The 12,991-nt window shown below is 49.2% G+C and overlaps 1 protein-coding gene across 3 annotated transcripts in view; it reads right to left on the reverse strand.

The window, feature by feature from the left end:
* Window positions 1–176: 176 nt before the first annotated feature.
* The window catches only part of IGF2BP1 (insulin like growth factor 2 mRNA binding protein 1), a 45,062-nt gene continuing 32,247 nt past the window's right edge, over window positions 177–12,991 (reverse strand). For 2 of the 3 annotated variants that reach the window (XM_087441024.1, XM_004434644.3), the window contains 7 exons: window positions 12,111–12,246; window positions 11,272–11,394; window positions 10,747–10,866; window positions 10,009–10,083; window positions 9,100–9,231; window positions 8,730–8,843; window positions 177–6,855 (listed from right to left, as the gene is read on the reverse strand). In XM_087441024.1, the coding sequence (XP_087297150.1) occupies window positions 6,763–6,855; window positions 8,730–8,843; window positions 9,100–9,231; window positions 10,009–10,083; window positions 10,747–10,866; window positions 11,272–11,394; window positions 12,111–12,246 (793 nt within the window). In that variant the 3' untranslated portion in view covers window positions 177–6,762. The remainder of the gene's footprint in view (window positions 6,856–8,729; window positions 8,844–9,099; window positions 9,232–10,008; window positions 10,084–10,746; window positions 10,867–11,271; window positions 11,395–12,110; window positions 12,247–12,991) is intronic. The other variant, XM_014790788.2, reaches the window with a different exon arrangement.

The raw sequence follows: 12,991 nt of genomic DNA on the forward strand, positions 1-12,991 counted from the left end.
CCATTTAAAAGCCACTCCTCTGTTACCATCCTGTAAATGTAAGAAAAATGCCCACTTCGCATGAGTGACTCTGGTCGCTGGGAACCAGTGCTCTCACACTGAGGTCAACCCTGAAGGTCTGAGCATCTCAGCTACTAGACCCCGAAAACCCTCCCTCAGACACAGACACACTCAGCTTTCAATGTAAGTTTCCTTTTATTTTGAAATTGAAACAGCGGAATGAAGCGGTTTGTGGCTGAAACAACCTTCACGGGAAAGAAAACTGGAGTGCTCATCCAGCAAAAGAACAAACTCCAAAAGTCTGAGCCAGCTGCCCCACCTCCCCCAACAAAGCAAAGAACAGATTAAACGGTGGGAGAAAGGGTACAATCAAAATCCGAGTGGTGGTGGCTGGCAGATTTCCAGCAAAGTACAATGTTCAAAGTGGCAGCAATTATAGAAGAGGGTAGCACCACCACCAGCACAGATCCCCCCTCCAGCCCCCACCATGATTCGCATTCATAAAAATACATTTTCACTATCCTGAGTAAGTGATGTCTCAGGACTGGATACCAATTCACTTTGCCTCGGGGAGGGGACTCTTTTGACTTATTTTGGTTTCCGGAACCAGGATCAAGATGCTAGAGAAAGGGGAGAGTCCAAACGGTGTAGAGGATGTTTATTCGTTATGCTAACTCATTATCTGCTGAAATTCATCTCAAACACCTTTACATTGCAGTGGGTTACATAAAATTTGCACAGAAGTGTTACAAGTGGCCCCCCAACCCCACGGGGGGGAAATGGTTAGTCAAGACTTAAGCACTCCAACACACACAAAGCCTTTGTTCTTTGTGGGGGGACAAGCTCGGGCAGGACTCGTTGGCAGGAATGGGGCGTGGGGTGGGGCAAGCCAGGGGGCAGACTGTGAAAGGTGTACCTGTTAGAATAGCACATCATCTTAAACAAGTAGAGAAAATCGCCAGAGTCAAACTTATTTACGGGGGAAAAAAAGAGAAAAGTTTGGGGAATTAAAATAATCCAGTGGTCACTGGAAAATGTCTCCCTCTTTTTTTTTTTAATTTTTTTTTTTTTTTTTGGTTTTTTAAGTTTTTTGGAAAGTATTTTTAAGGTAATATTTTTTTTCCTTTGGAAAAAGAAATCTTTTTCCCCCCCTAACCTAAGCAAGTGGAGTTGCCACTACCTAATTTATCTCTATTGTCTTGCTAAGAGGTAGATAAAACAAAAGTGAAATGGGGCTTCTATGAGGAGGTCCATTAGAGGGTGGGGAGGGGCTGGGACGGCCCAGTGGAGCTCCCCGACTACAAAGACGCCTGAGCGACCAGAGGACCAGAGGGCCGGGCCTTGGACTCTCAGGACACAGGATCCGGCTCCACCTTTTCTCCTTCTAGAGCCCACTGTCCCCGTGAAGACTGAGAAGCGGGTATAGTGGAGGTGGAGCATCTCAAAGAAACCCTGTTGAAGAGGTCTTAGGTCTGCTTCCCCAGGCTTCCTGGCTTTGGGGCTGAGTGGTGGGTTCTAGGCCAAGCCCCAGATTCCACCTCCAGCCAGCCCCCTCTGGCAGAAGAGAGAAGGCAATTCCTCTCCTCCCCCTCTGGTCTAACAAAGGTATCGCAGGTGAGAGGGGCAAGCTGGAGGGACCCCAGGGCAAGGAAGGCAGAATGGGGGGACCTAATGGCCAGCCCTCCCCACCCAATCCATCTGAGTGGGGGATCCAGGCAGGCCTGCCTGTTCAAGGATAAACCTTTCGTGGCACAAGCCTCAACTCACTCCTCCTGGCTGGGATTCACATCCTTAAGCACGAGTCCCTGCCCTTGGTTCCAATCTTATTGTAAGGATTGAGGTAGTTAATCCATTTATACTCGTAGCATCCATCACCTGTGGTTACTCAAAACACATGCTCCCAAAGAGCTTCCTGCTGTTTCATTTAAGAAAAAAAAAATTCTTTTTCTTTTGTCTTGTCAGTCCGGATTCAACCACACTAAGACACCAGTAGTGGTGCCATCAGATTGTGCCCCCCAGGAGGTGCACAGGGCTGAGGGTCAGGGTTGGGGCTCCGGCCCTCACCCTCAAAATCCACCTTCGGTCATGAGGCCTCCTCCCTGTCCTGCACCACGAAAGAGAAGCCTTATGTATCCAAAGGAAAGAAACTGAAGTTTTCAGCTGGTGTTGCTCTAAGTCTGAATACAAGAGAAATGTTCTGCATCTAAATCATCGAGCGTTTGGAAGGGAAATGGCTTTATGTCCCCTGGCATTGAGGATTTTTCTTCCATCTTCCTACAATTACTGTGTCAGATTGTGCTGTTTCCCTTCTACCAATTTTCAACAAACAGGCGAAACAGTTGCATGGTTTGAATGTCAAAGCCACTAGGACCTCCCCATAACCACTTCAGGGTAAAGAAAGGAGGAGACCTCCCAGCCCTGGATGAGAGATGGGAGGAAAGGGCGGACTAGAGGCGCCAGCTTCTTTGTGACTCGGGAAGCCCAGGCGGTCCCTCTGCGGCTCTGTGAGGTAGTTACATAGCACTGCTGGTTCCCAGTTTGGCAGAGGGTGTGTCTGGGGTGGGAGGAGGGGAAGGCACCCTTGAGAGCTAACTGAGGCCCCTCCTCAAAGCCAGTCTGCCAGGCCTGAAGGGAACCCTCCGTGCTGTCTCTGCAGTGGGGGCAGGGGACAGAGAGCAGTCCCACGTGGAGGAGCCCCAAACTTCCCCTCCTTCCCCAAAGTGCAACCAGAAGCCACTGGACCCCCTTCTCAGCTCCCTACCCCTTGGCACATACCACCCCCATGTCCCCCAGGAGCCTCAGAAGGGAAGGGACATGTCTTTAGCTCACAATGTTTCCAGGAGCCCTTCCCCTCTCAGATAGCCCAGGTATATGTCGAAAGATGGCTATTGCTTGATTCAGAAACGGCCTCTTCTCAGCCTCTGTCTGTCTTTGGCACAGAGGAAAACGGACACATAGAACCAACTGGAGTGTTCCCTCCAGTGTTCTCTGGGTTTTACGTGGGGTCTTTTCTGCCAATAGTGAGGCATAACTAAGCGAATAGCTCCCAACTGCCCCAGAAGTGGAGAGCTCAAGGGAAAGGAAAAGACCGAGAAGGACTGGGAGGAAGAGAGGAAGGGGCAGAAGGTGACACAACTCCCTGTCCCTAAACCTGGCTCTCTCCTACCCAGACCCCTCCTAGGAGCCGAGTCCACAGCCCAAACTACAAAAGGCAACCAGACCCAGAGGGGATAAAGCCATTGGGGTGTAACTGTCAGATGCAGCTTCAAAGTCGGTGAGTCAAACCATTTTGGTTTTTCATGTGTTCCACAGAATTTAAAAATATATCCTAAAGAGATGGTCCTTTCTTAAAAATATATATGTAGCACACACACACATATATATCTTAGAGCACAGAAGTGGTTTTTTAAAAGTCGCTTTTCTCAGATCATCCAAATCTCCCAAGTGCTTTTCAGTTAGCTTGTTATCTCGCCAAGGATGGGGAAATGGAGGTGATGGGCAGGAGGGCAGGGAACTGCCCCAAGACCCAGCCTAGGGGCCAAAGGCAGATCTACCAAGACAGGCCCTTTATCCTGCTAAACTTTACCCACCACACCATATTCCTCTTGCTTTCTGATAGTGTAACTTTCACAATTTTCCTGCTGGGCAAGTATCAGCAATGAGAGGAGCTATGCCTAACCCAAGTCTGACTGGCCCTCGCCACACTTCCTGGTCTCTACGGGGAGCTGAATCCGCCAAAGGAAAAGGATGTGGGCTTAAGGTGTGAAGGGAGCACGATCCCGAGGAAACTGAACACTGCAACAATCACATTTCAGGTACTGTGGGATATTTTTTTCTTTTCTGATGGTAGTTTGAACCAGATATCAAAGCATGCTTGCTGCTGGAAATTCGCCTTTAATCACTAAACGGCCGATGTCTGAATGTCACCTGCTTCATTTTGGGATAAAGCATATAGAGCCAGAGATGGGAGTTGGGAGACCCTTTTTTGTGGTTAGAACAGGTGGGAAGCTTCATTATACTGGCCTGATATGACCCCCAAATGCTTTCCTGCTTCCTCCTCTCTCCTGGGTAGACAGTTCTGGGGGCTATCAAGGAACGTCATGGCGAGAAAGCGGTAAGACATGAACGAGGCAGGAACCTGTCCCCAATCACGTTCCTGTATCCCCTGCCCCTCCTTGCCACCCACCACCCTAAATCAAGAATTCCCTAAGTTTGGGTCCACTCTTAGAATCAATCAGATCAATCTAAACAACAGAGGGAGATGAGAGGGGCAGTTATCTGTGTACCCATTTGCCCCTGGTCTATTGATACAGACCAAGAAGAACAGCAAGATGGGACTGAAATGAAACAGCAATAACAACAAATGAAAAGCATTGCAATGACAAACCGGGTGGACCTCTCTGAGGGTGAGAGGGTGGCTGTGTCTCTTCCACCAACAGAATCTTGGCTCCCAAATTTTTAGGCAGAGAAGTATAGACTTTTTTTTAAAGGGTATATTTTTTTTAGTTATTATTTCTCTCCTCGATAAAACGGAGGCAATATTTTTAAATATCTCAACAGCACCACTGGTGGGAAAATCCGGCTGGGGTGCCCTTCAACCAAAGGGGGAGAGAGGGGACCACGGCCGGTTGTTGGAGACTGGTGTTTTGTCATCGGGGGCCCACAGCTCTGCGTGGCCTCTGAATCCCATCAGGCAGGACTATCCAGGAGAGGCCAGCGGCTTAGGAATCTGGAAGTCAGAGAGCAGAGCCTCACTACCCCTGGGCTCTCTCCAACTTAGGCCTCCCTCCCAGCCCCAGTGTCCTCCCAAGGAGCCAGCCCCCGCCCGCTTTTCCCACAGGGCCTGTTCTCCATAGAGAGTTCCTAAAGGGTTACACTGGCTCATGTTGTAAGAAATTATGAAACATAACTTTCTCATTTTTTTCTTTTCATTAAAAAAATAAAATATTCAAGACTATCAGCTTCTCTTTTGCTTTGCTTTTCTTTTTTATATAAAATATCAGCAAGCCGCAAAGAAAAAAAGATTAAAAAAAAAAAAAAGAGGTGGGGGGAACAAAAAGGAAAGTAATTGCTGAGGTAACTCCATACCTTGAGGTAGTTTACTTCGCGCACAGCATTACCTGACTGACTCCGCCCACATATCACGGTTGTCTTGTTGTCACTGTTGTTGCAATGTCGGAAGGAGAGGACTCCACGCATGGGCTTTTCCACATGCAGAGAAGCCTTCCTCCCTTCCCAGCACACTTGATAGCATTGTCCAAGGCAGCTAAACTGCACCACCTGGCTAATATGCATTGACAATCAGTATATTAGGAGGGGAGGCCTAACCTCATTTAACTGATGGCTGCTGTCTTCCACAAGGGCTGGACTGCAAACGGGATCTTATTGAGCCTGGTAAATTAATAAATTAAGCTTATTTACCCCTTTGTGCATAAGGCTGCTGGTATTTTGAATTTTGTTTTTTAGGCACATCTTTCATCATGCCCATGATTCACGGAGGCAGGAGCCATCAGTTACATATGCCTCTAGGATAAAAACAGAAGCAAATACTCTCCAATTTACTGACTATTCATAATATATGCCAGATGATGGACTTTAGCTTTATCGGGAGCTCAGGGTTGGGTTCCACATCCCACCACCACCAAGGGAACAGTGCCGTGGGGGGGAGTGCCCCGCAACCCCTGCCTCTGGGAACCAGCCCTTATGAGAGCACATGGGCTGGGGTGAGGGCACAGTGGCAGCCTTTGGGGCCACTCAAGTCCTCCATGGAACTGAGACTTTATCAAGGGGAGTTAGTGTCCCCTTCCCAGTGCTCATATCCAATCATTAAAATAGACTTTAAAAAAATATAAAATCTGCCTGAGAATGGTGGGAATCAGGGACAGAACAGTGGTTGGCCCCTATCCCGCTGAGCATTCAGTACCACCCACGTGCACCTGGACATGATATGGGACCTATACAGTTAGAGGGACATGAGTGGGGTGGGGAGGCCCCAGCAGGGTGGGGGAAATTTTAATTGTTCCAATTTTTCATCATGGTGATCTGGAATAGATCAGCCACAAGGGCACTCCTTTTAAACGTGGATTACTATATATTTAATCATCTTTCTCCCCATTCTCTCCCATTCTTCACTCCTTGCTGTTCCTATTGTTTGGTTAGGGAGGAAATGGAATTAAACTACAGATGCAGATGTGTCTTCTCCCTTTGAGTCAATAATGTAAGCAAAGCAATGCATTGGTTCCCACCTTTTCTGGTAGCAGTAAAGATAAAATAATTAGTGTGAATATAGGAAGAGGCTATGTCAGGACACAAGAATAGAGGTATTTTAATCAATAAACCAAGTCATAGAAGGCTGGAAGGATTTTAGGGTCAAGAAGCAAACCATCCTTTGAGGCTGACTAAAACACCCCTCTGCACGTTTTAAAAACCTGAAGGAAATTTTATTTCTCTTCCCACTGGGGTCTGACCCACCCTCTCGGTGGGACCTGGAGAACTTAAACAATCCACGTTTAAAAGCACCCTGTGCTAGAACTTCCATGGTGACACCCTGAGGGGTGGGCAGTCTTGGGCCAATTGGTTTGGTGTTTGGGGCCAAGAGATCAGGGTTCCTCACTGGAACATCATTCTCAAGCAAGTGGGCAAACCTGATCTCCATCCCAGCCCGAGGGTCCCTGATTCCCACTCATTCTCAGGCCTGCTGGGGAGAACGCGCTCTCGACTTCAGCCCATGGTCCTTGAGTCGACGTGATGGAAAGGGGCTGGTCACTTCCTCCGCGCCTGGGCCTGGTTACTTTGTCCCTTTTGGTGCAGCTGTTTAACTTGGGCCAGGATGTCTCGGATTTTCCGCTGAGCCATCTGCAGAGAGAACAGGCAAGAGGGAGGGAGTGAGGACCTCCAAAGGCATGGAGATAGCCTGACACGGGGAGAGGGGCCATCAGGATCCAGACACCAGCAATAAACAGAACAGGACACATGGGACTGAGGGTTAGAGTGACCTTAAGGTTCTCTGCGTCTAAGTGACCCCTGAGGATTACTGGATAATACAGCAAGTGGGGGAGGGGGGAAAGCAGGAGAAATAGTAGTATGAACTCATTCAGAACTGAAAACTTGACAAAGTTTAAAAATCAACAAAGTTGACACACATGTTACTGGACCCAAAATGGAACTCTAGTTTCCAGGAGTATATGTTGTCAGAGGGTCATAAATTAGGAGACCTCATCACAAATCACAACTCTACTACGCATGCAAACATCCCCAGAAAAGGGGGTGAAATGCCCCAAGATGGATTAACTAAAAAAACAGCAGTGAAATAAATCTCCACTGTGAAAGTCAACAAAATACCAAAGGATCGGTATCTTTACTCTTTCCTTATTAAAAAGTTTCTTCCCTAAGAACAAAGGTTTATAACAGAAATAAACAGCAAAATGTGATTCACTTGATTGATATTTACCAGAATGTCTCCCTTTCCATAAACTGAGTGCTTGGTTAAAAAGAAAGTTGGTCTAGGTTGGGGAAAGAATGTGGAATCAATATTTCTATTAGTTCCTGTCAGCCCTGTGCTTGATGTTTTACATAGTTTTTCACTTAATTCTCATTCTAACCAACAAATATTTTCCCCACTTCGGTATTTAATACACCCTGGGTCTGTGCATCCTTGATTATATCGTTTACCCTCTTAAACCTCATTTGTAAACTGAGGTTGTTGTGGGGATTAAATGGGTTAAAATATATAAACCACATAGAATAGTGCTTGGTGTTTATCAGAAACACCCATAAATCTAAGATATTATTGTGGCTCTTATTAATGCTTCTCAAAGGATTGTCAAAGTTGCTTATCCAAGGTCACACAGCAGAAAGACCATGTGGGGTTTGAGCCCAAAGCCTCTCGCTCCAAAATCCGTGTTCTTGATGCTGCGCAGCCACACTACACTGGCAGCCCAGAGCCGGGGTGCTGGGTTCCTGTTTTGCCCTTGATTGCTTCAGCAGCCAGACAGGCCACAAGCCTGCTGTGACATGCTTATCCTCTGTGAATGGAAGCGGTTGTGTCCAACAGTCTCCACGTCCCTTCCAGTTCCAACAAGAGGATTTTAGAATAACCCCATGAGCTTTCAATCATCCTTCCTCTGACTTGTTGAGCTTGAGAAAATGTGAACCTGATATTCACACTCCTTTCCAGGCTCTGGAGTCAGACCCAATGACGGGCAGTGCTGACTGGCTCATTGGAGGCAGTGCAGGGATGGTGAGTTCTGGAATGGGAATGGGAGGGTGGAAGAACCAGAACCAGGGATGCAGCAGTCATTCTGGGAAAGGCGAAGGGACTGCACTGGAAAAAGGTAATCTAGGGTAATCTTATTACTGTTGTTATTATTATTCCCTGAAGAAGACTGGGTCACGGATAATACAAATTTCTTTTCTTATCCAGTGCAATAAGGGCTTAGGGAAGGACTTAAGGTTAGACAAGAGGAAAGACCATTAATATACAATGTATAACATATAATTTATAAAATTTTATATGACATATACTACACATGAAAGTTGTTAAGTCAAGAGAGTCTTAAGAGAGAATAAAGCATCTACATGTCATACTCCTAACACCTAGAAGAGAAGAATAACCCAGCCCAGAGGCTTCCACAGGCCTCGTCAAGGCAGGAAGGTCAATCTCTGGAGTCCTGCTTCTCTGATCCCTGGGCTCCTGCCACCCTCCTGTGACGGGGGAGTGCCATGTGTACCTGGCTGGCATAGAAATGCCCAATGATCTTGACGATGACCTGGTCGTTCTCATCAGGGGTCTGGTCTCTTGGCACCACCACCTCAGCTGCTGTCAAATTCTGCAACTCATTCACCTGGGGGCAGGATGGGCAGAGAGGAGCTCAGGGTGCCATCCAGAAAGCATGAGTGGGATTGGAGGGAGAGGCAAGAGGCAGGCAACTAGCAGGTAGAAAGTGGAGGAGTCAGGAGCTGAGCTTGGGGAGCAGAATCAATAAATGGGCAAATCACAAGTCCTAAGGTTGAGCAGGGCAGGGGAGCAGAAGGCCAGGGTAGAGCTGTTGGGTTTGGGGACTAAGGTCCAGAACTTTCAACCTGGCCCTCAAGGCTCACCGTTTTGCCACCTTTGCCAATGACCCGGCCGGCTGCTGATGCTGGCACACGGATGTGGGTCTCCAGCTTTACCTCCTCCTTGGGACCAAAGAAGTTCTCCTCCTTGAGTTTTCCGTAAATTCTTCCCTGAGCCTGAGAAGAGGAAGTCAATGTTAATTAGGGGGGCCACACATATATGTGACAAAAGGGAAGTGTGGTAAACACGAAGAGTAGCCCCCAGGCTCTACCCAAGCCTCTTCTGGCCCACATGCCCACCACCTAGGGGTGGGTCAACCATCTAGGCCAGGTGACAGGGAAAGGCCAACAGCACTGACCCATCCATGTCCCTTCTCTTATTCGTAATGTTGCAGAACCTGAGTAGAGTAACTAAATAGACACTTCCCACAGGAACAGAATTCACAAGCTACAGACCAGACCTGTGGGGTCTGGGATGACTGCATGTATTTGGACAAGGCAGTGGCTAGCAACTCAAGGCCCTGCCCGAGTGGTGACTGATCAGTCACTCAGAGGGCAGGCTGTCGGACACTCTCCAGAACCTAGAGCTGTCCCTGTTCTCCACCCCTGTCACGCGAAGTTAACCATTAGCTCTTTGGCTGTCTGACCAGAAGTTCAAGAACACAGGGATGTAGTAGGGACATAAAAGAAAAAAGAGAATTTGGCATCGAAGGCCTTCCTTAGTAACTAAGGCAGAGTGCAGGGCAGAAACCCCAGACCTCCTTCTTTCCCATACTCCTGTTGACCTCAGGAAGTAAGGAAGGAGAAGTCAACAGAAATGAAGCTCGATGCGAGTCTAAAAGCAGCCATGCAGCCCTATAACCTGCAGGGAAGCTTACAAACGTGGACGGATTTGTACTCCCACCCGAACTCGATTCCCCGTGTCCAGCTTGGAAAAACAATAAAGATGAGAACCTTGAATTGGGCTTCTGGGGGTCCAGTGATGATGACCATACGAACTTTGGAGTCGGGAGTTTCGGGAGGAGCAATCTACAAAGCAAATAGCTGGTCAAAGAGGTGCCCGCTATCTCTACCTCCTCCAGTTCCCTCCCACCACCCCACTTCTACTACCCACTTCTAAGGACTAGGGGAGGGAAGAACAAAGATCCCGAACCCCAATGTCACCGCCCCTGCACCAAAACTGTTTTGAGGGCATGGGTGGATGTGTTTCAGTGACATTTTCTAAGAAGGGCTCCCCATCCCACCTCTCCCCAGTCCCAGCCTTGGGGGAGGTTTCAGTGTAGAGAGGGGCACAGACAAGACAGATGACAATGCGGGAATGCGGGGAGGGCAGCAAACGCAGCCACTGAAACAAATGTTGATTTAAACTTGTGTTATGATGACCACCGTCCTGATGAGGAGACTGGGGCTCAGGTCACACGGTTTAGGGGCTGGGATGTGAAACAAAGTCAGTCAGTGCCAGAACCTAAGCTCCTTCTAGGCTACAATCCCGCCTCCTCCCTGGCCTGAAAATCCAGAAGCATGGAAGGCATTCCGGGGAGGACGGAGTAAGGTCAAAACTAAGGGGACTGCGATTCCACAGGGAAAAGGCCCCAACACCACCCAGATGGAGCGTCTGGGAACAAAGGTAGCAGGTGATGGGAGCAGAGCACTCCTCCACCCCGGGACCTGGAAGGAGACAGTGCAGATCACCTTGATGGAGGCGCTGGCGAAACGGGAGAGCTGTTTGATGTGCTGCCCCTTCTTGCCAATGATGGCGCCCACCGCCTGGGCAGGAATAAAGACTTGCACCATCTCCTGCTCCGGAGCCTGCTGTCAAGACAGGGCGCGTTATTAGCATGGGCCAAGGGGCCCAGCCCGGAAGCCCCTCCACGACCCTGCCATGCATCCTCAAGAAGGAAGAGGTGCAGACACCCAGGAGCCAACCTGGGCTACACACTCTTTGGCTGTCCCTATGCCCAGCAGGGATAAAGGGAAGAAGCCGGACGAGAGGAAGAAGAGGAGGGAAGAGGAAGAGTGCTGCCAGTATTCCCGGCAGCATGCGAGGCTGCCCTCCACGGGGTTAACCTTCTGAAGTGTTACCAGTGGCTGGGAGCAATGCAGAGCAGCATCCCCAGACCTCCCTTCCCTCTCCCTGCAAATTCCCAAGCATCGGGCTCCCACCAGGAGCAGGACCCTCTAAGGAAGGCCATAGATGTAACAAGAGCTTGCACCTACCATGAAGGAGCTGTAGGGAGCAGCTCCGGTGACGCTGCTGGGAGGTGGTGGGACTGCACTAGATGAGGCTGGGAAGAGACCTACCGCAGCCAAGTTCAGGCCGGGGATGAGATGAGACTGCAGCTGGAGAAGGAAGGAGAGGAGGAGGTCAGCTCATTCTGAGGGGGCCTGCCAGTCCCTTGTGTGTGGCGCTGGCTGAACCAAGAGGGAAAAGACCCCCAGAGAGTGGGCCAAAAACAGGAGAATGACATGCTTTTACACAAACACCTGCCTGAGCTTTTGGTTTTCACACACACTCACATACACACTCAGGGTGTGGAGTTGTGAGCGATGTGCTGCTCTCACTGGACTAAGAACCAGCAACTCCAACCAGAAGAGCCATCCAGTCTTGTACCCTCAGAAGTCCCTCCTCTCTGAAGAGAGAGACGACGGACTCAGCCACACACTGTAACGTGCCTATGTGAAGAGTGGCAGGGACAGAGCTCCGTTTGACTTTTAGGACTCTCCTTTGTGGTCATGTACCCTACATCTTCACTCCCCTTTGAAAACCAGGTGAAAATTATGGACCTTCTCCCCACTAAAGCCATCAACACCAGTTTTACACATAATTATAGAAGGATCGCAGACCTTGAAGCCCAAGGTTAGAACCCCACTCCTAGCCCAGGAATCAGATGAGCCCTATCAACTAAATTTAAAAGCCTTTTTCTCATGAATCGAGGTCCAAAAACCAAAGTAAATGCTCCAAGGCCACAAGGCAAGGCATGCCCACCTCAGCGGGAAGACCCACTCCTGCCGCGGCTCAGCTCAGAAGAGGGTGGGGAGAGGTGCCCAGCACTCACACTCATGGCAGCCACGTCATTCTCATAGGCCTCCCGAACTTTCTTCATGATCTCCTGCTCGGCCCTGCAGCAGTTCTCGATGGCCCCCTTCACAGTGATGGTCCTCTCGGGGTTATAGAGGGTGAGGTCCTGCAGCCTGGCAGGAGAGCAGAGCAGCGTCACTCTTCCACAGATAAAACAGAGCCAGGCCAGGCCGGAGATGAGTCACATCTCCACCATTTCTGCAGGCTGTTTAACTTTTGGCCAAAACTCTGTGCATCTGGGCTTTGCTTTGTAACCAGGGTAGAGAGTGAGGTGCAGGGAGATGAGAACACCCAACTGAAACCCCTCGATTTGCGAGGAATCCAATCACAGACAGGTTTTCATCACTGGTAAAGCAAGAAAGATGCTCATGCCTGGAAGTTTCCCCAGTGTTTCAAGGCAATCCATTTCCTGTGCCTTTCTGGAACAGAGCCCACCAGCAAGTCTCTGATGAAATGAAGAAGCAAGGTGCTCCCAGAGGAGCTAATCCACCCTCTTAACTTCACTTCCTCCTAAAGAGGCAGGCCTCCACACAGACAGAGCATATGCCAAAAGGACCTAGGTCCGCCCACCCCTGAAGCCCTGGTCCCTAGCTGCAGGCTCCCTCCTCGAGATGCAGAGCACCTGAGGTATGATGTGCGGGGCAGAGGACTGAGGAGGCAGCACCCTAACCACAGCCCTCCAGCCCACATGGCAGTGGTGATGGGAGAGCTCCAACCCTTATAGAAACAAATGCCCTTTACCACTTCTTTAGTCTTCTCCAATAGGCAGAAACTGCATCCAACTTAAGGCGCAAGTATTAAGGCTCCATAATGAAATACTGCCAACCCTGGGCTCCCAGGCATCTCATTCATAAAGAG

This window comes from Ceratotherium simum, chromosome 16, assembly GCF_057802395.1.
Source record: "Ceratotherium simum simum isolate JZ-2026a chromosome 16, ASM5780239v1, whole genome shotgun sequence".
NCBI classification, from domain to species: Eukaryota; Metazoa; Chordata; class Mammalia; order Perissodactyla; family Rhinocerotidae; genus Ceratotherium; species Ceratotherium simum.